Source organism: Pseudophryne corroboree, chromosome 3 (genome assembly GCF_028390025.1).
Source record: "Pseudophryne corroboree isolate aPseCor3 chromosome 3, aPseCor3.hap2, whole genome shotgun sequence".
Taxonomy (NCBI): domain Eukaryota; kingdom Metazoa; phylum Chordata; class Amphibia; order Anura; family Myobatrachidae; genus Pseudophryne; species Pseudophryne corroboree.
The window spans coordinates 383,212,905-383,237,591 of NC_086446.1; the positions used below are offsets into that span (position 1 = coordinate 383,212,905).

The 24,687-nt window shown below is 43.4% G+C and overlaps 1 protein-coding gene across 1 annotated transcript in view; it reads right to left on the bottom strand.

Annotated features, from left to right (window-relative positions):
- ACE (angiotensin I converting enzyme) overlaps positions 1–24,143 on the bottom strand; it is a 110,712-nt gene extending 86,569 nt beyond the window's left edge. The window contains exons 1-3 of the mRNA XM_063960005.1: positions 23,775–24,143; positions 12,644–12,811; positions 432–525 (exon numbers count right to left, since the gene is read on the bottom strand). Of these exons, the coding sequence (XP_063816075.1) occupies positions 432–525; positions 12,644–12,811; positions 23,775–24,035 (523 nt within the window). The 5' untranslated portion in view covers positions 24,036–24,143. The remainder of the gene's footprint in view (positions 1–431; positions 526–12,643; positions 12,812–23,774) is intronic.
- Between the last annotated feature and the right edge of the window lie 544 nt (positions 24,144–24,687).

Consider the following 24,687-nt stretch of genomic DNA (forward strand, 5'->3'; position numbering starts at 1 on the left):
AGACATTACAGTCTGGTGGGTCTTTAGATGCACAATCAAAGCTTGCACCAGCCCTACGGCAGGTGCAGTTTTCCTGTCCAAGTATGCCTCCTATGTGAACAGTCATCCACCTCTGCATGCAACTGTTTTCAGCGACACTCCCATAAGACACAACATCTGTGTTCTTTTAGTCACACCCTCTTACCTCCCAGTCACCATCCAGGAAGGCCCCTTACATTTCTGCTACTATGCATCTAAATTTGAACTGTGACAATGTACAATACAAACAAAATCGAGATGCATGAGCAGTCGAAATACATTGTTCCACTGCGTCTCACATTGCTACTGCGTTCGACTCAGGATCAGGCCCTTAATGCCACAAGAGCATTTCTGAACATGGAGTTCCCACAACACAAGTCTATGTTGTGATGCTTTGTTTATTATTTTCCTACCAGGTTCCAAGGACCAGCAGTTTGTGGATTGGTTGGGAGGGCAGACTTTGGCAGTGGAGTAGTTACCATCCATCTGGCGGAGAATGGTGTTATACTTTGGAAGAGAAAAAGAAACCAAATTAATTTAGAATTAACATGTTTTGGGACAATACAGAATCAAAAGATAATTTACATAATAACACGCCACTAAACCTCATAAAAACATCAGGATTTGGGCAGCTAAATCTTGTGAATTTTGTAATAAAAACAATGATATTCACCTGAAGTACCCTGGGGCCAAAGCATTACTAACTGAAACACACCCTTCAAGGTGTTCAAATATTATGGGTTCGAACATACATAATTAAGAAAAAAAAAAATGTAAACAAAATTGTCGGTCAAGGTTATATATTTACGCCCCAGTAAATACTAAACTTTGGATTAACCCAATAGTAGTTAATATAAAAGATTATGCCCACATGCAGAGGTGCCATTGTGCCTGGAGCAAAAGGTATGTTTCTGCACCCCAGCTAGCCTTACCACTCCACGTGTTTCAATGACCCTTGACTGTCACTGATTTTCCTTCCTTGGGACACTTTTGGTACTAGGTACTAACCACTGAGTACCTGGCACACCCCAAAAGACTTGCTGTTTTAGAGATGCTCTGATCCAGTCATCTAGCCACCACAATTTGGCCCTTGTGAAATTCGCTCAGCTCCTTACACTTACCCATTTTTCCTGCTTCCAAAACATCAACTTCAAGAACAGACTCTTTCTTGCTGCCTAATATATCACACCCCTGCAGGGGTGCCATTGTGATGAGATAACTAAAGGTTGTACACTTTTCTTGAGAGTGGTTTGAACATGTGTATTGCCCACACATATATATTTTGGTTTTGATTCAGTAACTAAGTAATTAGTGGACAATGCAAGCCATACAGTATGATGCAAATAAAGTTGCTTTACATAGCACGAGTAATGCATTTAGTTCAGCAAATAGAAACAATTAGGTTTAGGATTTTATAGATAAACCCATTACAGCCTTATTCTGTACCCACTTTCCAGATTGCAGAGTAATTGTTTTTCAGTAATGTACAAAAGATAGCAGTAATCTAGTATCAATAGTCTAAGTGACAATTCTGAAAGGACTTTGTATGGTTACTAAACATCTGCATCATGGGATAGGTTCAAAGTTGCATTCAAGTTGGCCACAATCGCACTTACATTGTATGCGCTGACCTCAATGCTTTGGCTGGTACTTCATCACAGTGAAATGTATCACTTTTCAAGGCTTAGTACATCTGTTTGATATGCAGAGATGTATGTACTGTATCTATGTGACCAGACCAACCCTGTTGGCATGCTTTGTTTAATCGTCCTAATTATCAGTGCACACTTCCACCAGTCCTACTGCTGGTGCAATAGATCAGTCAGAAAACAGACTGATTTCTTCGTACTCACAACTCTATAGTTCTCAATTCACACTACACACTCTCAGTCAACTTACAGATATGTCCTCACACATCTTTGCTGTAGTCACACCAAACAGCCCCTCTTGGCACACAAGGTCTTGCTTGATTCTTCTAGTATTGGTGTCTTTTTTGCTGAAAATGCATCTTGACAATCAGAGGCGTATCTAGGGTAGGGCGAGTGGGGCACGTGCCCTGGGCGCCTTGGCAGGCCCAGGAGAGGGGGGCGCCACCGGCGTCCAGGGCATCATGCCCCACTCGCCCCCGTCAACCCTAAATGTGAGGGGAGGAGAGCGCAGCGTCTCTCCCTCCCCTCACCGCCGCTGCCAGCACTAGCAGCGCTGCCAGCAGCGCTGCTGTGTCCGGTCTCCGGCATTAGCCAATCAGAGCTTGCAGACCGGCTCCCGATTGGCTGCCGGTCCGCAAGCTCTGATTGGCTAGCGAACCGGCGCCAGACACAGCCGCCGGAGACGGGACGGGAGACCTGGACGGGAGACCTGGACGGAGCGGTGAGGGGAAGGAGAGGTGCTGCGCTGCGCTCTCCTCCCCTCACATAAGCGGCCGGTGAGTGAACGGGGGGGGGGGGGGGGCACGGGCACAGGCGGGCATGTGTCTGGCACCAAATGGGGCATGTAACTGACACCGAGTGGGGCAATGTATCTGGCACCGAGTGGGGCAATGTATCCGGCACAGCGGGGCAATGTATCCGGCACAGCGGGGCAATGTATCCGGCACAGCGGGGCAATGTAACTGGCACTGTGGGCCATTTTCGGTGACCACACCCCTTCTGGAGCGGCCTCTTTTTGTGTGCTTTTTTTTTTTTGGGGGGGGGGGGGGGCGCCATTTTACATCTTGCCCTGGGCTCCAAAAAGCCTAGTTACGCCTCTATTGACAATGCAAAGGAACTAGGATGAACGAGGGGACTGTGCTGATTAATTTGATATACATACATACATACATACATACACACACATACAGGTTGAGTCTCCCTTATCCAAAATGCTTGGGACCAGACGTATTTTGGATATCGGATTTTTCCGTATTTTGGAATAATTGCATACCATAATGAGATATCATGGTGACGGGACCTAAATCTAAGCACAGAATGCATTTATGTTACATATACACCTTATACAGACAGCCTGAAGGTCATTTTAGACAATATTTTTTATAACTTTGTGCATTAAACAAAGTGTGTCTACATTCACACAATTCATTTAGGTTTCATATACACCTTATACACACAGCCTGAAGGTCATTTAATACAATATTTTTAATAACTGTGTATTAAACAAAGTTTGTGTACATTGAGCCATCAAAAAACAAAGGTTTCACTATCTCACTCAAAAAAGTCCGTATTTCGGAATATTTGGATATGGGATACTCAACCTGTATATAATATAATATAATATATTTTACACACACACACACACACACACACACACAAAATATACTGTACAAGTGCCATGTATAAAAATAATCATCAGTCTCCTTGTGCGGTCTAGTCACATTATGTTGTGATTAAGACACATTTTCTGGAAGTAAAAAAAAAAAAAAAGGAAAAAACGAAAAAAACAATGCTTAATGGCCATCACTCCAAGTTGATCGCTAGCTGCTTTCGTTCGCAGCGCAGCGATCAGGCTAAAAATTGGCATTGGTGCACACGCGACGTACTTTCACAAAAGCCAATGCAGTTTTACACAAGGTCTAGCGACGCTTTTCAGTCGCACTGCTGATCGTTGAGTGATTGACAGGAAGTGGGTGCTTCTGGCTGGTAACTGACCGTTTTCGGGGAGTGTGTGTAAAACGCAGAGCGTGCCAGATAAAAACGCAGGAGTGGCTGGAGAAACTGGGGGAGTGGCTGGCCGAACGCAGGGCGTGTTCGTGACGTCAAAACAGGAACTAAATAGTCTGAAGTGATCGCAAGGTAGGAGTAGGTCTGCAGCTACTCTGAAACTGCACTATTTTTTTTGGTAGCAGCGCTGCGATCCTTTCGTTTGCACTTCTGCTAAGCTAAGATACACTCCCAGAGGGCAGTGGCTTAGCGTCTGCACTGTTGCTAAAAGCAGCTAGCGAGCTAACAACTAGGAATGAGGGCCAATGTTAGCAGAGTTGCATGGGATCTGGTGGTTCACTCAGCCAGGCATCTTGCACTGCATGGCGTATTCTAGCTGGATGTACGAGGACGCATGTGTAGCTTACCTGTCAACGCCCTGTTGCTACCTAGTTACACTCCAGATGGAAGTGGAGATGCAACCGAGCCATTTGAGGCTCTGAATTGCTTGAAGACACTTCTGCTCGGCTCCTGAGCATGCACAGTGCAAAGACATACAAGACGCATCCGCAAAACAGACTTGCGTGGCACGCTGTATCAGCCCCTTATGTTATTTTCCATGAAGCAAGATAGGAGTAATTATACCAATCTGTAAGTGCAGTCACTGAAAGCAACCAGTCAAAAACTAGGTTTGATGAGTAATTTATTTTTTATTTTTTTATCTACAGGTCTAGGTACACATAGCTGCCAGTGTCCCTTATTTTTAAACGGACAGTCCCAGGTTTTAGGGATTTCTCTCTGGAAATTAACATGGGTGACAGCTTTACATAATTCCCAAGAGATAGAAACATAGAATTTGAAGGCAGATAAGAACCACTTGGCCCATCTAGTCTGCCCCTTTTTTTTTTTTATCCTTTAGGCAATCTCAACCCTTTTTGAACCTTAATTCTTTGTAAGGATATTCATATGCCTATCCCAAGCATGTTTAAATTGCTCTACAGTCTTAGCCTCTACCACCTCTGATGGGAGGCTATGCCACTTATCCACTACCCTTTCTGTGAAGTGATTTTTCCTTAAATTCTTAAAATCTTCACATTTTTATTTTTAAAGAAATATCTATTTTTTTTTATCCCGCATGCTATGGAGGGAACGGTCAGTAGTGCAACACTGATTTACTCACCCCACCCACACGCACTGCGCAAATTGGCAAAGAACATCCTGATCGCCTGACTATTTTAAAAAATTGACATCCAGCATCAGACTAAGGGCTGTACAGGGGGGCAGGGAAGAGATGTATCAAGCAGAGAAGATGTCCAAAGCAATCAATCAACTTTTGTCATTTATCTACCTTACGCTTTGAAAGGACAGTTGGGAGCAGATTTGGGCAACTGCTCTACTTTATCTCTCTCCAAGGCTTGATACATCCCACCCTAGGTGTTTTCAAGCAACACTTTAGATTGCACCATAATGGTTGAAGTACAGATTGCCATCTTTCCTAAAAAATGAAGCAGCAGCTTCAGTTGTCCTCTGGTAAACTCTGGTCATGTGGCCAGCTCAACCAATAGCAGTCTTCTTTTACAATAGTACTATTTAAAATTGCTCAGCTTGTGGTGTCTGTTCTATTCCTTACCTTTTGGGGTACCAGACTGACTCCCAAGTTTCTCATGGTGCTGTGTCCCAATCACCACCACGTTGTGTGGTGCCACATCCTTGAACATATCAATTACCATTCCATTCCCTGGTGATCCATGCCATTGCATCCTCCTATCTTATCCCCTCCACGACCACCCCTGTCACTAGCTCAGAAGCAAATAAACTTTTCCAAATGTCAGGAAGGAGTTTCCAAATATTGCACATGATGCAGAAATGTTAAAAGGTGTCCAGTAAAACTAAATGGTCTGTTCACAGAACGAGCAAGATTGTAAATGTATTCATAAAATTGCTGAATATCAGTCAACTAATTTTGGAAATACATAGACTAGAATATCCTACCCCATGAAATAAGCTACAGTTTTCCATTAACTAGTCAAATTGCCCTTTCCAAGGATTAGCTAAAAATAAAAAGTGCAATTCCAAACTCTGTCACAGTACGAGATAATGGTTTTTAAGTTACAGTATAGTGTACTGATAAATTACTTAAATAAAAAACAAATACAGGTTGAGTATCCCATATCCAAATATTCCGAAATACTGACTTTTTTGAACGAGAGTGAGATAGTGAAACCTTTGTTTTTTGAGGACTCAATGTACACATACTTTGTTTAATACACAAAGTTATTAAAAATATTGTATTAAATGACCTTCAGGCTGTGTGTATAAGGTGTATATGAAACATAAATGAATTGTGTGAATACAGACACACTTTGTTTAATGCACAAAGTTATAAAAAATATTGGCTAAAATTGCCTTCAGGCTGTGTGTATAGGGTGCATATGAAACAAATACATTCTGTGCTTAGATTTAGGTCCCATCACCATGATATCTCATTATGGTATGCAATTATTCCAAAATACGGAAAAATCCCATATCCAAAATACCTCTGGTCCCAAGCATTTTGGATAAGGGATACTCAACCTGTATATCCATCTGCTACACAACTCTGGATTGCCATCTGTTGGCTGCCCGAGGTCATACCCTTTATTTGTTTTTCTGTTTTTTTTAATTCTAATCTGTAGCTTCAATTTGCTTTTGTAGGTTCTATATTGCGGCCCCTAGGTGTGGACTGGGGTGGAATATCAGCCAGGGAAATTTACCAAAGCAGGCCAAACGAGTGCGGGGTCTGTTGAGGGGGTGAGGTCAGTCAACAGGGAAGGATACCGCCTCATAGTGCCCAACTGGACACAGCTGTGGCCTTCCTTGCATCTTTTGCTGCAGTTGCATCTGTAACTCTATGCTAATGCTGCTACAATGACCTTCCTCAGGTGGACGTATGTGCATCCAAATATTTAAGGACAGAGATGCCCACTTTCGTTGTCTACAGATGCTGCAATCATGCCGTGTGTGTCTTTAGAAGGTACCATTGGTCACATCATTGAAACTTTCACCAGCCCTACGCTAGGTGCAAATCATCCATCAGAGTATGGTCTCCAATGTGACCAATTCAAAGTCTCTAAATGCAACAAATTTCAGCAACATGCCCATACTTAGTCAACTTCTTGTAACCACCTAGGAATGTCCAATACATCTCTAATACACTTCTTGAAGCATGCCTCAGAATCTGTACAGCAACTGTGTACGAACACCATTGGTACACGTGTGTTGCAACTCAGATGCTTGCGCAGACTAAAAACTAGTGATGAGCGAGGTTCGGTTTTACTCGGTTTTACTCGGTTCTCAAAACGGCATCTTATTGGCTATCCAAAACACGTGACATCCGTGAGCCAATAAGATGCCGTTTTGAGAACCGAGTAAAACCGAGTAAAACCGAATCCGCTCATCACTACTAAAAACAGTGCACAAGAAGAAAAAAAACAAAAACCAACATTGGCCCCACATTGGCGACTAAAATAAAGGTACTCTGGTGCAACGGTCAATTATTTTCAGATCTGGATGATACTGTTTTTCTTTTAACCAACACTTAGGACATTGTACTTGTAACTATCATTTTAATGGACATTTATGGCAGGGGTTTTCAACTTCATTCCTTATGTACCACCAGCAGGTCATGTTTTGTGGATCTCTTTAATCATGCCTAGGTGACATTTACTAAGCAGTGAGAACGAAGAGCATAGAAATGAGCCAGTGGAGAAGTTGCCCATGGCAACCAATTAGCACTGAAGTAACATCTATAATTTGCATACTATAAAATTATACAGAGCTGCTGATGGAGAAGTTTCCCCATCAACCAATCAGCAGCTCTGTATAATTTTATAGTATGCAAATTATAGATGTTACTTCAGTGCTAATTGGTTGCCATGGGCAACTTCTCCACTGGCTCATTTCACCGCTCTTATCACTACTTCGTAAATGTCCCCCTTAGATGGAAATAAAGTACCAGCCGACCAGCTCCTAACTGTTCTTTCAAACCCAGCCTGTGACTTGGTAGTTAGGAGCAGATTGGCTGGCAGTTTATCTCCATTCAATGCTTAGTAATCAGACCACTTAATCCATTTAGCTGGTTCAGTAATTATCCCACAGGCTTCCAGAGACAGAAATCTTCAATATATGACCCATTGGGAAAACTTGAGGGTTGAGAACCACAGTTTTGGGGTTTTTTGTTTTTAGAAAGAGTACAATCAAGGCACTTTCTGATTGGAACAGACCAAATTGGCACCCAAATCAAGACCAAAATTTTGACTTGGGGAATTCTAACTTTACATTCCAACAAAAATAGTCATAAGCTCTGGTATGGAAAGTCAAATGTTAGCTTGATAGCAGTGAAACAATTTTTCTTAACATTTGAATCATCTAGAAATACAATTCACAAGCGGTGGCTTTTCAAAGCCTTCTGGCCACGGGATTTAAAAGGGCAATAGTATTAAATGCAAAATACCCCTGGTTCCTGTGAGGCTCATTTAGAATTGGATGAAGGTCTGCTATTTTTGTATAAAATAATAGGTGGAAAATACACGTTCCATAGTAGTACAATAAGGCGTGTTTATATAATTGTTTCACAATTAGATGAGGATGCAGTTATGTTTTAGGGAAGTGTATATCTCGAGGGTGTAACAATACACAATGATGATGATGATAATAATGACTGTCAGCAACACTATCTAGCCACTTATGATTATTGGCTGATTGAGTACTGACCCCTCCAGCTGCTAGAATGTAAATAATTAGCATTACTTACCTGACATTTCTACTTAACACTACTTCAGGAAAGTTTTCAATTTGATTTTTAATTTGTGTATGTTTATGTTTTAAAGAGCCAATCTTCACATTTATTAAGAGCACTCGTAAATAATATCTTACTAGCCGATGTGCCCGGGTTTCAACAGGGCAAAGGTTTGCTGGATACAACATTTTACCCAGTTTCACCTCCTTAGGAGTCGAAAATTCCATGCTCAGCGGGTGGCTGCAAAAAACTGTCACAGTTTCCAGACCCCCAAGCAAGTCACATGTTCCAGGTCACCCAGCAGGTGCACAGGCAGTTAACCAACTGCCACATTTTCCAGAGCATAATCGTGATGCACTGAAAATGGCAGGCAGACATTTTGCCACATAACTCCGAAACAAAGCAACCAATTACAACACCAATATAATTCTGCAAATCTACAGACCAAGAGCTATATCTTCAGTATATGATGTGCCCTGCTCAGATAATGGCATCATAGAAATAGGTCACTCATCTAAGCAGTCTTCTGCTTTTAATATATAGATATGTAGGACACAATTTTATTAACAGACCTTGGAATTTACTACTAATACTGGCAAGCCTCATCTCTACGCTTTTGTGGGACCTATGTATTACAGAAATACATACGTGTTACCGGCACCCGGGATCCCGGCTTTAATGATCCCGACAGCGGGATCCCGGCCACCAGTATGCCGGCAGTGGGGAAAGTGCTAGAAAGCCTGCTGCTAACGCCACAGGTTATATTCTCCCTTTATAGGTGCCGTGGACACCCATAGAGAGAGAAAAGCCTGTGGCATCGGTATTCCAGAAGCGGCATTTCACCGCCTGTCGGGATTCCAGCGTCGGCATTGTTACCACCATATTGCCTCCCGTATTACAAACTGGTTCACTACGGCTGGCCGGCGGTCGGGCTCCCGGCGACCAGCATCCCGGCGCCGGGAGCCCGACCGCCGGCTTACCGACAGCTTGGCGAGCGCAAATGAGCCCCTTGCGGGCTCGCTGCGCTCGCCACGCTACGGGCACGGTGGCGCGCTACGCGCGCCACACTATTTTATTCTCCCTCTATGGGGGTCGTGGACCCCCACGAGGGAAAATAAGTGTCGGTATGCCGGCTGTCGGGCTCCCGGCGCCGGTATACTGAGCGCCGGGAGCCCGACCGCCGGCAAACAGAAGACCACCCATTACAAACATCTGTATGTATATTGCTTTCTTTGTGTGTTTCCTGACAGCAACCTCAGTTTCTTCCAAGATTCAAGCTTGCAGTTGCTTGGTGTTTAAACTCATTAAATGCTTGAATCATATCTCCCTCTGAAGGACTCTGACAATTCCTGACATTTCTCTACATCCTTTGCCTGCTGCTAAAGGCCTGCTCAAGGTCAGCACGTTTATGTCCCTAGAACAGCAGCAAGTGACAGGATACAAGATAAGTGTTGGAGGTGGGGGGTGAGTTGATGAGGACAATGAACTCCCGCTTTCCCTCATCTCTCAACATTTATGATGTTATTATGACCTTATTTATATATGGCTCCCAGAACATTGGAGGAAGGAGGTAATAAGCAGGCTGTTGTGTGTGCCCTGTACAATTTTAGAAAGCAAATGCATTAAAAAAAAAAAAAGTATGCAATTTCTTGTACATAAAAAGAGTAAACTACGTAATTTTCAATTTAAATTAAAGTTTACAATGTGATGTTTGAGTAAAATATAAAAACTGAGAGTTGTAGTTTAACCCACAATGTCTTCCAAATCAAAATCTTTTAAATCAAATGCTTTATTGTATACATGTGGATGCTTAAAGCAATTGTTTCATACAAAACTAAAACTATTATAATGTATGTACCAACTGAATACATTATGCTGTGACCTTCCTACATTAGGGGATATTATGTAATTTGCAAAATCAATGCTTAATACAGCAGTATTTACAAATATAATGCCTTTCCCATGGGGAAAACACAATAGGTTTTTTAAAGGAAGTGCAGTAGTCATGAAGGAATGGATGATGCACTTTGGTTTTCATGGCTAGAAGCCTTCAAGTGCAGGTAGTTCTGCACACAATGCAGAATCACTATTAGGAAGTGGCTTACTGGTACGCAAGATACCGTTCCAATGAGGGGGTAGAGTCTTCAGGTGGACAGTGTTAGCAGGTGCTGACTATCAGGGGTACATTTAATAAAGTGCGGGTTCACAAAAGTGGAGATGTTGTCTATAGCAATCAGATTCTAGCTATCATCTAGAAGGTTCTAGATAAATGATAAGTAGAATCTGATTGGTTGCTATGGGCAACATCTTCACTTTTGTATACCCTTAAGGGGGGTACTCACGGGAGAGATGTGTGCTGAGTGATCTTAACACAGAGCGCTCAGCACACATCTCTATGTGCTGAGCGAGGGGGAAAGCCGACGGGGGGCCGCTCACTTCACACAACGGTGAAGTGAGCGACCCGCTAGATTGATCTAGCATCGGCTATAGCGATGTGCGGGGCCGCGCATCGCTATCGCTGGAGGGCATACACACGGCAGATCCGTGCTTAAAATCTAAGCAATCTAGCAAGATTGCTTAGATTTTAAGCACGGATCTCTCCGTGTGTACCCCCCTTTACTTTAGTAAATGTGCCCCTTTGTGTTCATTGTTATGTATGTAAATAGCAAGTTTATTCACTACTACTCCAACAATGTACTCACTTTATTCTTCTTGATGGTTCTATAGCCAACTGAAATGTCGACAGACGGAAATCCATTTAGAACAATGATGTGGTAATACATCTTCATGCATATTTCTAATGAAACTGGTGAATGCTCGTGTTAATAAGAATGTATGTATGTATGTATGTATGTATGTATGTATGTATGTATGTATGTATGTATGTATGTATACATACACTCTCTACAACTCCATTGTTCTAGTTTTTGTTGACATTTTATGCTTTACAACCACCACCAGTGGACTACTGAAGACTGGAAGAAGGTCTCATGGACAGTTGAAATCAAGAGTAGAACTATTTGGTTCATCACACAAGGTGTTTGTGCGCGGTGGAGTAGGCAAAAGCATGGCTCCTCAGTGTGTGGCTTTTTTTTAATAAGTTACTGCTTGTAAAAGTTGCCACTTTCCAGAGTGTTTAATCCCAACATTTAAAAAGAACAGTACTTTTAATAGCAAAACGTCTCATGTTTTACTATGAAAAGCATTGCCCTTTTAAGTTTCGGGCTTAAACAGGTCAGCCAGCAGCGACATTTAGAAATCACTGCTTAGTAAATACACTTCCATGACACCAGCTGTCAAACATGGAGAAAACATGATAATCTGAGTTGGCAACTTGCACAGAGTAACTGGCACGCAAAACCAAACAGGCTACTTCTGGGAAAAGTAGAGTCGGTAGGCTTCAAATCATTGAATGGCCAGAACAGTCTCCAGACTTAACTGGACAGAAGGATGAAAGCAAATTAACCTACAAGTGTAACACATTTGTGGCAACTTCTTCAACTGAATTGGGAATGATTTCTGTTGTAGAAAGAATACCACGCATTTATAGTCGCAAAAGGTGGCTACTTTGAGGAGTCAAAATGTAGATTCAATTATATTATTTTTTTACAAATTGATTCTAATATGTCTTCTGTATCCACTTGTTTATGTTATATGCTTCCATTTCAAAGTACATTGAGAATTTGAGACAAACTAAAACTTGAATAAAAATGGGGGTGTTCTAAAATCTTTGATAATACCGTGCACTGCTGTTTCTACAAACACAGAGGGCAACTAGCACGCTTTGTGTATATAATATTCTATATATTTATCATTTGACATGCAAACAGTAGTGATGAAGATGCTCATATTTTTTTACTTTTCATTATGCAAAGAATTAAATCGCTCTGGACTGTAATGCTTCTAAATAACCTGCAGATGTTGCTGTGTGCTTATTTATTTTTTTAGTTAATCCTTTTTGTGTGTCAGTAAGACGCCTCCAAAATACAATTAGTAATATATTTATGATAAAGCGAATGGGCATCATCATCAACAGCGATACTGGCAAATATGAGCTAATTAGTTATATTTCAAAATAATTCAACTTTGTTTTAACAATATTTTTTAAACATTTCACATATTGGAAAGTGAAGATAAGTGAATTCTCCCATAAGCATTCCCTCTAGGTTTTGGCAAGGCCTGTCTCAGTGGTTGTGTTTTGGGTGGCACTCACCTCTGTTCGCTCTGTAAGGTTCAAGTTAGCAGGTCCCAGGGATGAGATGGAACGAATGATCGTTTGGAGCTGGGGATCGGTGAAGTTTTTAGAAGTTTCAGAAAAAAGCTCCTTGGCTTTCATCCCCCATACCTCGCTGTATTCCTGCTCCTCTAGGGAGGCTTTAATCTTTCAAGGGAGAGAAGAAAAAAAAAAAAAGAAAAAAAAAATACAACAGAAGTAGTTACTAGTAATTTGCAATCTTCAAAAATAAAATGCATACACTGACTATTGTTTCAAGGATATTACATTTATTTTACTACAATTTACCTGCTATTTTACCTTTCAAACAGTGTAAATATAAAACTAAAATAATATTGTCACAGTTGCCTTAGGCTGGGTACACACTGTAGGATGTTGGGCAGATGTGACATCGCAAACAATATATCGTAAGTGTACGATATATCGGCGGTGCTTGCATCCACCCACATCCTGAAGCATGCAGGGCTGTCACATATCTTTTGCTCTCAAGTGCAGAACAAAAGATATACGACGTCGTATACAACCCGTGAGGGAGCACACATCGTATACAATATCACCCGTACAGACTGTCCGATGTTACAGATATATCGTACTAGCCAGCGGCTCATACGATATATCGGGTGCACATCGGACAGCGTGTACCCAGCCTTAGTCTACCTGTAACCTCAAAATCCAGTGAAGAAATGATCAAACACATTGAATCTGCCAAATGATAATAAATGAATGTGTAGCGTTGATTGCTGCCCATTATGTAAAACCAGTATCATGCCAGCCCTTTAAGCAACTGCCCCACACCACTGGGTTTTGATACCATTATGTTTTAGAAGACCTATAATCTCCCAAAGAGAACATGTCACACCCCCAACATGAGGACAATGTGGTTTCCAACTACTGTACGAGTCACAGAAAGTTTTGGAGGGATGTACTACAGTTTTGCTTTATTTTAGAAACTCAGACTGTTCTCAGATCTGCTGTCCTGGCAAGTGGTGTACGTATATTATTTATTTAAATTTATTTTCAGTTATATATATAGGGCACACATATTCCGTGCGCTTTACAGAGAATATTTGGCCATTAACATCAGTTCCGTACACACACACACACTGCTAGGGTTAATTTTTTTTTTTTTTTTTTTTAGTGGGATCCAATTAACCTACCAGTATATTTTTGGATTGTGGGAGGAAACTCACGCAAGCACGGGGAGAATATACAAACTCCACACAGGGCCATGGTGGGAATAAAACCCATGGCCTCAGTGCGGTGAGGCAGTAATGCTAACCATTACACCTATCATGCTGCCCACATATAGAAGATCTACGGTAATTAGACAGACAATCATTAAGTTGACCGCATAAAGTCGACATGTATTAGGTTGACAGGGTTAAAAAGGTAGACATGGAAAAGATATACAGTAGAAAAGGTCAACATGGAAGTGGTTGGCTAAAAATAAAAAATATTTGACTAGAACTTGACAGGCCGACATATCGAACCTGGGTACATATTGAGCAATGTTAAATTAGCATACTACAGGACCCTAGTGATATCATCAGGTTTGATGCACAGCACATCAAACCGGACGAAGTCACTAGCGACCGCTGACACCCACATATAAGGTATACACTACCCAACATGCGCTGTTGTGAGGGATATGTCAGTCCGATTCGTCAGATTAAATGACATATCGCTCAGTCTGTACCCAGTTTAAAAAGGTACCCAATTACATATATCTCTCAATGGTGGCCTTGCAGAATTCGTGATATAGAACCTAACTTTGTTTTATTTGTTCCTATACACATAACATACAGTATAAAGCTGGACATCGCACATTCTGTAAGAGGGTGAGCAGCGCTGGATTATTGCTGATCATTTTTTCCATTAGTCACTATAAGGAATGAATATTGGGTCATTTACCCCTGTTATTCTAACTGGCAATGCTTGGCCTGTTATTCTATAGCAATGAAATAGCCAAATCCTCATTGCAAACAATAGCTATGGTCCCCTTACATCCTTGGAACACTAATAAGTCACAAAAAACACATTCCACCTTCATCCACAGTTGTTTCATCTGCATTGCCATCTTTCTGGGGCTTGCTGAATTTTTCATCTAGTGCTTTGCTTATGCTTACATGAATATCCCGTAGAATACAAGGATAGCCGTAGGGCTACAAACTGATTGCTAGGTCATTGGAATAAGCAGCACTATGGGTTTACATTAACAATCTATTATAGGATGAAGCACAGTAGCAGCAAATGGTGATCAAACTGATCTCCTGCAGGAAAACCACAAATAAAAAACAGTTCTACTACTTGGGCCTTGTGGGGTGGTCTGCCATATGATTTCTGGTTTGGCCCAGCAAGTCCAAACAACCCCAAACACACTGTAACTATCTATATGTGCTTTATATGGCGACCCTGCACTGCTGACTGCACAACCAAAAGAAAATCATGGTTAGGGCAGCACAGACTGTGTAATGGTTAGCATTACTGACTCACAGCACTGAGGTCATGGGTTCAATTCCCACCATGACCCCAACTGTGTGGAGTTTGTATATTCTCCCTGTGCTTGTGTAGGTTAATTGGCTTCCTACAAATTAACCTTAGCGTGAATGTGTGTGCTTGTACGTGTGGTAGAGAATATAGATTGTAAGCTCCACTGGGGCAGGGCCTGATGTGAATTGCCAAATACTCTCTGTAAAAGTGCTGCGGAATGTGTGCACTATATATATATATATATAAATAAATACATAAATAATGGTGGCATAGTGGTTAACATTACAACCTTATAGCTCTGGCATCTTGAGTTAGATTACAATCAGGTTTTTATTTAGAATTTGTAGGTTCTACCCAGTGCTGCAAGTATGGCGTTACGGGGCGGTACTGCGTACCAGTAAGAAATTGCCAGCCAGTATGCAGTACCGCCGGTCCGTCCGCCGTGCTTGCAGCCGCTGCTGTGCTGTGTGTGAGGGAAGGAGATCGACCAGCACGCGCCTCCCCTGTGTCCCTCTATGTTCATCTGGTCTACGTTGGAGTCTCTCTTAAATGAGGCATCAGCTCGTGAGCCAATCAGAGTTCGTGGACTGGCAGCTGCGGCTCCCGATTGGCTCATAAAACGGCGCCTCATTTGAGAGACACACCACCAGCGCTGGAGACCGGATAAGCACTGAGGGGCAGAAAAGGCGCGGGCTGCACTCTCCTTTCTTCACATAGTAGCGGTGAGTGACGGGTGAGCGGGGGGCGGCCGAGTGTATCTGGCACTATAGGGGCATATATGGCATGGCACTATGGCACTAAGTGTACCTTCCACTGGGGGGGGGGGGGCATATGTGTATCCGACACTGTGGGGACACGTCTGGCACTACGGGGGCATATGTGTACCTTGCACTGTGGGGGAATGTGTGTATCTGGCACTGTGCTATTGGGGGCATGTGTATCACACCCCTATTTTCATTGGCCATGCCCCATGTGGCCACACCCATTTTGGCGCACACAGTACCACTAAGAAATGTTTTCTACTTGCACCACTGGTTCTACCTATGTTTGCATGGGTTGACTCCGCTTCAGGAACACCAGTAGGGCAAGGACTGATGTGAATGATTACTTGTGACTAGATCATATGCTATGGAATTCGCGACACCTTAGAAATAAACAATGATGAAGCAATGAAGGCTCTGTCCTTGTCTCCGCTATAACCTTCATGTATAAGATGAAGCACAATCAGGGGACAATTGCATCTTTATGATTCTAGCCAGTCCTACTCTGAATGGGGTACTTGTAATAGTTATTTTCTGCTATCACATGTATTCTACAAATAAACAGCCTTCTACTTTTCCTATAAGAGTAGCAGCTCATGTATCAGATTCTGATGCACCAACTAGGCATAAGATAACAATGCAAAAATGTAACAGATTTTCAAGATCTATATACAAGTGCTTTGTAAAACAGACTATGAACAATTCTTGGCCCAGTGGTTCCCAGACTGTGTACCTAGGCATCCTATGGTGCCGCGAGGCTCTTGCAGGGGTGCCACAGGTTGGTAGTCCAGGACTAATTCAAATTAGTTAAGTCAAAGTGACAGGCAAAACCTGTTCTAGAGGCTGTCAATCATAAAACATGCAGAAAAACAAAATCACAACTGTACACCACCACGTAACTGAACCTAAGGAAATTTATCAATAAAAAAAAACCAAAACACAACATTAATCCTAGGGTTGCCGTGAAATTAATTCTGATACTCTAGGGCACCGTGATTCAAGAAAGTTTGGGAACACTGCCTTATGTCCACTTTAGTTTTGATGTACGAAGATGGAGTACTGTGGGAAAAAGCAGTGTTACACTAGCTTGCGTCAAATAAATAAAGAAGTAACGATGGAGCAGTTGTTAAACTACACAAGCAGGGATGCGCAAACACGTGTGCCTTGGATTGGTGGTCAAGAACCAATTCAAATATTTATGGTCAATGTAATAGGCAAAACCAGGGCTGGTGGCTGCCAATCATAAACGTGGACAACCAGCAGTGAACCCTGTCCCTCACCACATAATTGAACGTAAGGATGACATAAGCACATTTTGCTTAATTTAATATTCTAAATAAGAAACTTTTGGCCTTGGGGTGCCGTGAAAAAAGGTCTGGTACTCTAGGGCGCCGTGACTCAACGTTTGGGAACCTCTGCTTTAGAGGAAGTCTGAAGATTTATTGGACTTCAACCTGCCAAATTAGTCACCCATATAACACAAGTTATTTTAGCAGTTTTATTAATCCTGTAAATGCTTGAGTTTCCAATAACAATCTGTAATCCCACCCAAGAGTCATACTGCACAGTCCTATCTCCGCTCCAACAGCACCACTTGCTCTCCTATCCAATTAGTGTTTAATTGCCGTTGTGTTCTGCTGATTACAGCTCCTTAGATAACTACTCAAGAAAATCAGCTTGTTTTCATTTTTTTTTCCCACTGGTGTTTTGTTTGTCCTGCTTCTTGTACAGCTGTGTAAACGCCTTTCTAACTGGCATGTCTGGAATGCATATCTGTTCTATACAGATTAGGATTATAATAGATACTGGTTTATTTTTTCTTAATTCGATAGATTACACGTTTTTCACATGAAATGATACTTAAGAATGTGTATATCCAATCCAGAAGTGTTTTTGTTTTTTATTTGTGTATTTAATTTTCCTGTTTGGATGCAAAATCTGATATGCCGGTATAAAAGTTACACTTCTAGCAAATCCTCCCTAAACCAACTACAAAACATAGCCGTTAATCGCTACAGTGTAGATTGCATGCTGATGTTCACCAATACATCTTTCACAATAGCACACCAACCCAGGATTTAAGTAGCTCTGAATTCAAACAACTTCAACCCTGCTCCTGACTAGAGATACAGAGCAGAGACCCAGCAACACAGATATAAAATTATGAAGCCACTACAGTTTCTGCATAATTTTATGAATTGTTGCTACAGTATTTACCAATAGCCTAATGCAGGAGGTTTCAGAGAAATCTCTTACAGATGGCTAATGAGTGTTGCAGTTTGCAGTCCCCAATATTATCAAAGGGGACTGCGGTCTCACCCTTATGTACCAAACTCCAAAATGCAAAGTTTTTCAGAGCTTGGCCCTTTAATAAACACAATCTTCAGATGGGGTAAACCGCTTTGAGGCTATGGAGGCTTAGGCTATGTAAACATCACTGCGATGCCCGCACGATGTGACACCGCTTGTGAAGGGACCCAGACATCGGCAAGTGCATACACACATATGTCGGCTGTGATGAGCGGAGGCAAGGGGATGATCGGGACCATGTTACATTCGGTAGCATGTCCTTCGTAAGCAACAGTGCACATAGGATCTGCATGGTCCGACGTGCAATATAGCACACAAACCACGGGTGCCCACACCAAACCCAATATCGAGCGTACACACTATAAAATATCATAAGGATCCAGCCGATATCAGCCAGATTGTATGCGGTATTGCATAGTGTGTACACATCATTACTTGCAGAAGAGAGATCTTCCAATTCCTGTCCTGTAGCTTCAGTCGGCAGCAGAAACTAACATGTTGTGCATGCACAGGGTCAGATTCCCCTGGAGGAGTCTCTCATAAATGTTTTGATGCGTCTGTATGCAGCAAATTCCAGTAGACATAACTCTCCGTAGCTTGTGCCTGATGGGCAATGCCATCTATAGATGACATTGCCTATAGAAGCTAATGGGCCTCTTTTTGCAAAAGAACACTGGAGAGGGATACCTCTATGTCCTCCAAGGCATGTGCAAGGCTTCTGGCTACGCATTCGCACTCCCAAGTCAAAAACTCATGCTGTACAATGTCTGCATCTCTGGAACAGCTACAGCATGTAAGGCGAGTTGGACTGGCATGCCAGCAATCAAAAATGCGGGTATACAAGTGATTATAGGCAGGACATATAACACTGTATATGTGTGATAAGTGATGCATTCTGCCTTGTGACAGGAGATGGCAAACTTGGGAGTGCTAATGCAAGTTACAAAATTATGACCATGCAAAAAAAAAAAAGCACAACATCATGGCTCGCAAATCGTGTATTTTTGCTTTCAGTTTAAGTGCAAATTACATGAAACTCCTAAAAATGTAAAGTGGGTACACACGGCATGATGAAACATTGCGCCCAGTTGGGTGGGCGGCATCGGCACCATGGCATCGCCAACAACAGCCACAGATTTTCTTGCTTGTTCAAAAGATCAGGGGCTGTCGTTAGCAACCCACAGGTGCACGTATCGCCTTCAGTATTGGTCATACACATGGAAAGATGTACACGATGTGTTGTTCCAAATTATCGGGAACGCCCACATCGTGGCGTTAATCGTACCCACCTTAAAGCCATCCACTTGAAATGCGTTTTGATTTTTTTTTTTTTATAAACCTAGCTTACTTGTCAATTCACATTAGAAGGATACACTTTAGCTACACCAGGTACCTTGTCTTGTGCCCAAGGTGTGACTTCAGCTTGAACAGACACTGGGGCCCATTAAGATAATTATCAGGGACCCGGCAGCAGAGGTGTAGCTAGGTGCCATGGTGCCCGGAGCAAGGGTATGTTTTGGCACCCCCTCTCCTGTACTGAATTGGGTGCATGTTACATTTTAAAAGAATAAATATTCAATATTCCTAAATTGGTGACAGGGCTGGTTCTAGATCTTGTAGATCTCAATGTGAAAGTTTCCTTTGGGCACCCCCCATGTTTAAAATAGGGACAGTGCGCACCTAAGGCGCGCAACAAAAATATAGGCGTTTGGCCAAGGTTGATTCTATTTCGGAGTGGGAGAAGGGACCTTCTGACGTATCTAGGGGAGGAGACACGTCACCAGGGGGAGGAGCTACGGGCGAACAGGGTACCCGAAAAAAATACCCTCGCGGGCTCGCTTTGCTCGCCACGCTTCGCTCGCCACCTGATTACTAAAGGTAATAGTTGGTGGCGTGGATAGTAGAGCAACTGTCCCGCTGGCCTAGCTCCTCCCCCTTGTGTCATAACTCCTACCCCTTACGGAAAAGGTCCCTTAGCCCACGTGATTCTAGCATCTACCGTTTGGCCAATTCAGATTACACCGCACAGTATATTCCGAGATTCACATTACACCACGCAGTAGTACCCCTTATACACTTTACACCACGCAGTAGTACCCCTTATACACTTTACACCACGCAGTAGTACCCCTTATACACTTTACACCACGCAGTAGTACCCCTTATACACTTTACACCACGCAGTAGTACCCCTTATACACTTTACACCACGCAGTAGTACCCCTTATACACTTTACACCACGCAGTAGTACCCCTTATACACTTTACACCACGCAGTAGTACCCCTTATACACTTTACACCACGCAGTAGTACCCCTTATACACTTTACACCACGCAGTAGTACCCCTTATACACTTTACATAACACTTTAGAGAGGTTTATACATGTTACATCACAGTAGAGCTGAATATACATGTTATGCCACAGTAGAGCCGCTTATACATGTTACTCTGCAGCTTCTAATGCAGAGAGGTGCTGCAGCAGCAGCAGCTGGGGCAGAGAGAGGTGCTGCAACAGCGGGGGCAGAGAGTGGCGTAACGTGACAGAAGTAACCCCGCTGCACAGCTACAAGCAGACAGTGAGACATATAAAGAGGGCAGCAAATCTCCGACATGTGCTGTCAGTGTCTTCTGCTGTCGCCTCTGGCCTGCCCTGTTCCCTAGCTAGTCTCCGAGTCAGTGTGTGCCCCTCTGCTTCTCCTCCTGCTCTGTGGATGTCTGTACATCAGCCCGCAGTATAGCGGGTGGGGCGGGCGGCGCCCTCTAACTTTTCCGGCGCCCGGAGCTTGTGCTCCACTGGAGCCACCCTCGCTACACCCCGCCCAGAAGTTTTGAACTCGCTGTGGGTGCCGGAGCAATGACATGGACACAGCTGATCCGAAAATCAGCTGTTTTCACTGCTACTTTAGTAGTGGTGACACTTAGCACTGCCAGGTCTGACTCAGCTGTGCTACTGTGCATGTGTGAACTTGGACTCATTCATGCATGACTTCTGGCGGAAGGAGTTGGGCAGTGACTGAGGGAACTGACCCGATACTTCTTTGCAAATGGGACACCTCACAGGAAGGAGCGGAAGTGCCGGAACAAACGCCATCTGGAGATGGTGAATGTTCCCGTAGTCAATATTTTCAGAGCTTAATGAATTTAGGATCCCATTTTAGTGTATGGCAGGCTTTTTCAACCAGTGTGCCGCGACCAATTGCAAGGTGTGCCGCGGAGCCAGAGCAGCTTCCTGCACCTTCAGAGTGAACTGTTAGCCCAGGCTCTTCTTAGAGGATCAGTCATGCTCCGGCTGTGACCTATGCCTTGAAAGCAATGTGATATCATAGGTCACGGCCGCCGCGTCTCACCACCCAGCCAGCCCACCCGCCTGCATACACATCTTCCAGTTCCCGCCTGCTTACACAGCTTTCCTTCCCACCCACATCCACACCTGCCCGACTGCTCGCTGCGCAGAACTCCACTATGAACTACCCCCGCCACTGAGGGACGAGGAGGACAGCGGATATTTGTTATTTTATTTCTCCTTTGGGGAACAATAGGATTTATGTGGGGAGAATAAGAATTTATGGATTTATGGGGGGAACAATGTGAATAATTCATGTGGGGAGCAATAGGATTTACGTGGGGAGAAATGTGATTGATTTATGTGTGGAGCAATAAGATTAATGTGGGGAGCAATGTGATTTTTTTCTCTGTAGGCCAATGTGTGGATTGATTTATTTTTTTACTGTGAGGGCCAATGTGTGTGTTTTGCTTTTTTCTGTGGGTAACTGATGATGTACCTTGGCAATTTTAAAATATTGTTCTGTGTGCTGCGAGTAAAAAAAGGTTGAAAATCACTGGTGTATGGTGACAGCAGGCCAGATATGGAGTGAAAGTGATATCTCCTGCAGTTATCTTGTTAATGAATGGCACGGACACTTAATTCTTACAAAAGAAGATGAAAATGTTCATTTTCACCTGTTTTTCATAAACTCATTGAGCATTGGTAGACCCCACTGAGCTACTGGGATGTCAGAGCCCATGAAGTTTTCCAAAGTTAACAGTCAATGAATCACAGCTGGCATACTTCAGGTAAATTGTCAGTCACAGTAGTGCAGACATCTCATTGGTCTCTATTGTACTTTGTACGGGTTTGGATAAAAAGTAAAAACTTGACCGCTGCCACTATGGAGCTTGTAGTGTGTGTTCCCGCAGTGTAACGTGTCACAGAACAGTACCTGACGCCATGCGCAGCTTGCACAAGACCACAGACCCCTGCGATCATATCGCAACGATCAGGTCTGCCTGGAAGGAGTATAATACTTGCAGACGGCGACGATCGTGTGCATTGCTACTGGGTCCAAAAGCCTAGGCAGCATATGGAATGTGAGAGCAACCGGCTAATCAGTCTGTCCTCCCTCCGCACACAGCTATGCGATAGGACGCTATTTGGGAGATTCCCCAGCACACCATCCACGGTGTAGGTCCAATAAGGTGGGATTTCTCATGCAAGGAATTAACACTTATTTGATTGATAATTATCCCGACATTGTGCTTCTTGCGGGCCCCGATTATGATCCCATAAACCATCTCGCCTTCGCACGGGGTTGCTACAGGTACTCCTCAGTAGTTGTGCAGGGAACCGGAGCCACAGCTGGGTTTTCAGCCGTCACAAAGCAAACGGTGCATGGGAAAGTGCACACAGAGCGCCACAGCGGCCGAGGTTGCTACAGGTAGTTGGTCCGGTGTTCCGGAGTCCGGACCGTTCCGGCTTTCGACTAATCCCAATTTGGTACGAGAGCTGCCAGAACCCTGCCCTCAGCATAGGGGTAGTGTTGCTCCGGGAACTCGGGAAGTAAAAGCTGATTTGCGCGGAAGATTATATAATATAAGCGATCCGGTTTGCTGCTGCCTTTAACATAGTTCACGAATACTACGAACACTGAGCGAATTATTATTATTATTATTATTATTATTATTATGCACAGGCAGAGTATAGCAGTACTATAGAAAGAACTGAATGGCTTTTCTTGTTACACAGAGGGCTAAGATCTGAGGTGTCTCCGAGAAAACACTCCTTCCTCCTAACCTGCACTTCAGTCACAGCTGCATTATAGTGCACTCCACTGGAGCTTCCCCCAGACATGTAGCTATAAAGCGAAGTACAGCACTTTGCTGCATGGATGAACAAGCAACAACCACCCAACTGAATTATTCAGTGTATAGATTGCCGAGATTCTGGCTTTCCTGCCCTGCTGGAACTACAAGTTCCAGCGTGCCCCGCCAGCCAGAGACATGGGCTATCTACCCTTGGCATGTACATATCAACATCCCTGAGAAACATATACAGTGGCGTTTTGTAATCACTATCTAAATAAGTGAAGTAACAAAACCAATTATTTCACTTCCTTTAAATATTATCATAGTTCTTCCTCTCATTGTGCATGCTGGGGCCGGGGGGTTCTAGCCAAATGTATGTGGCAGCAATTTTCCAATAGTTAGAGGCATATCTGGGTGACTGATAGCTCAGCTGGGAATGTGTGTCCACAGTGCACGAGACTCACCTGCTGCTGCGAGTTGTAATCCGTGATGTTGGTGTTATACATCCAGCTGGCTTCCTTGGTCTTGTAGAATATCCCCTCCGCGGTGCTGTTGTAGTCACTGGCAAACGCCTGTGCTCCAGCCTCGTCCGTTCCATAGTGATCACCTGGCTGGTACTCGATGTCCAGGGCTACTGCAGCGCTACTTACCAGGAGGAGCAGCCCTAGAGCACTATTGACCATCTCGGCGCTCTGCCCGCCAGGTGCTCCCAGATTCAGCATCATCCCCTCCCCCTGTGGTTAGAGCGAGAGAGGCTCTCGGCTACAAGGTCTTTATAAAGAAGAAGGAGAAAGCCAGCCCTCTGGTGCTACCTCCTCACAGAGATAAGGCACAGGCTGTCCCTCTCCATCCTGTAACAATGTGACAATTTACAGGGACAGGAAAGAAAGCAAAGTCCTTCAGACACCTCATCCACCTCCTGACAGACGCTGCCGAGTCTCTCCTCCCTCACCACAAGAAACATCATCTTAAGTCCTTCCCTACAATTTCATAGTCTACCGTGCACATATAAGAACGCAGTCATTTACCACATGCTCCAGTACAGTCCTGTATCACACGCTCTACATGCAAAGGGTCCTGTGCCAAACCAAACCATCACATGTTCTTCTGACATATACCACACCACATGCAGTGTCCTTGTCATACTACTGTATTAGCACACAAGCACAGTGACTACTGCTGCCACAGTATACATCATGCATAGAGCGGTCACATGTTCTACAGAGTGGCTTCTCTCTTGCACGTCATTCCATGTATAAAATCCTGTGTCACACTAGTTTAAGTCATGTCACATACTACAAGATGCAAAGTCCTGGCACAAATTACAGTAAATGCAGAATCCTGGCACTTACTACATGCAATCTTCTCTTATACCCT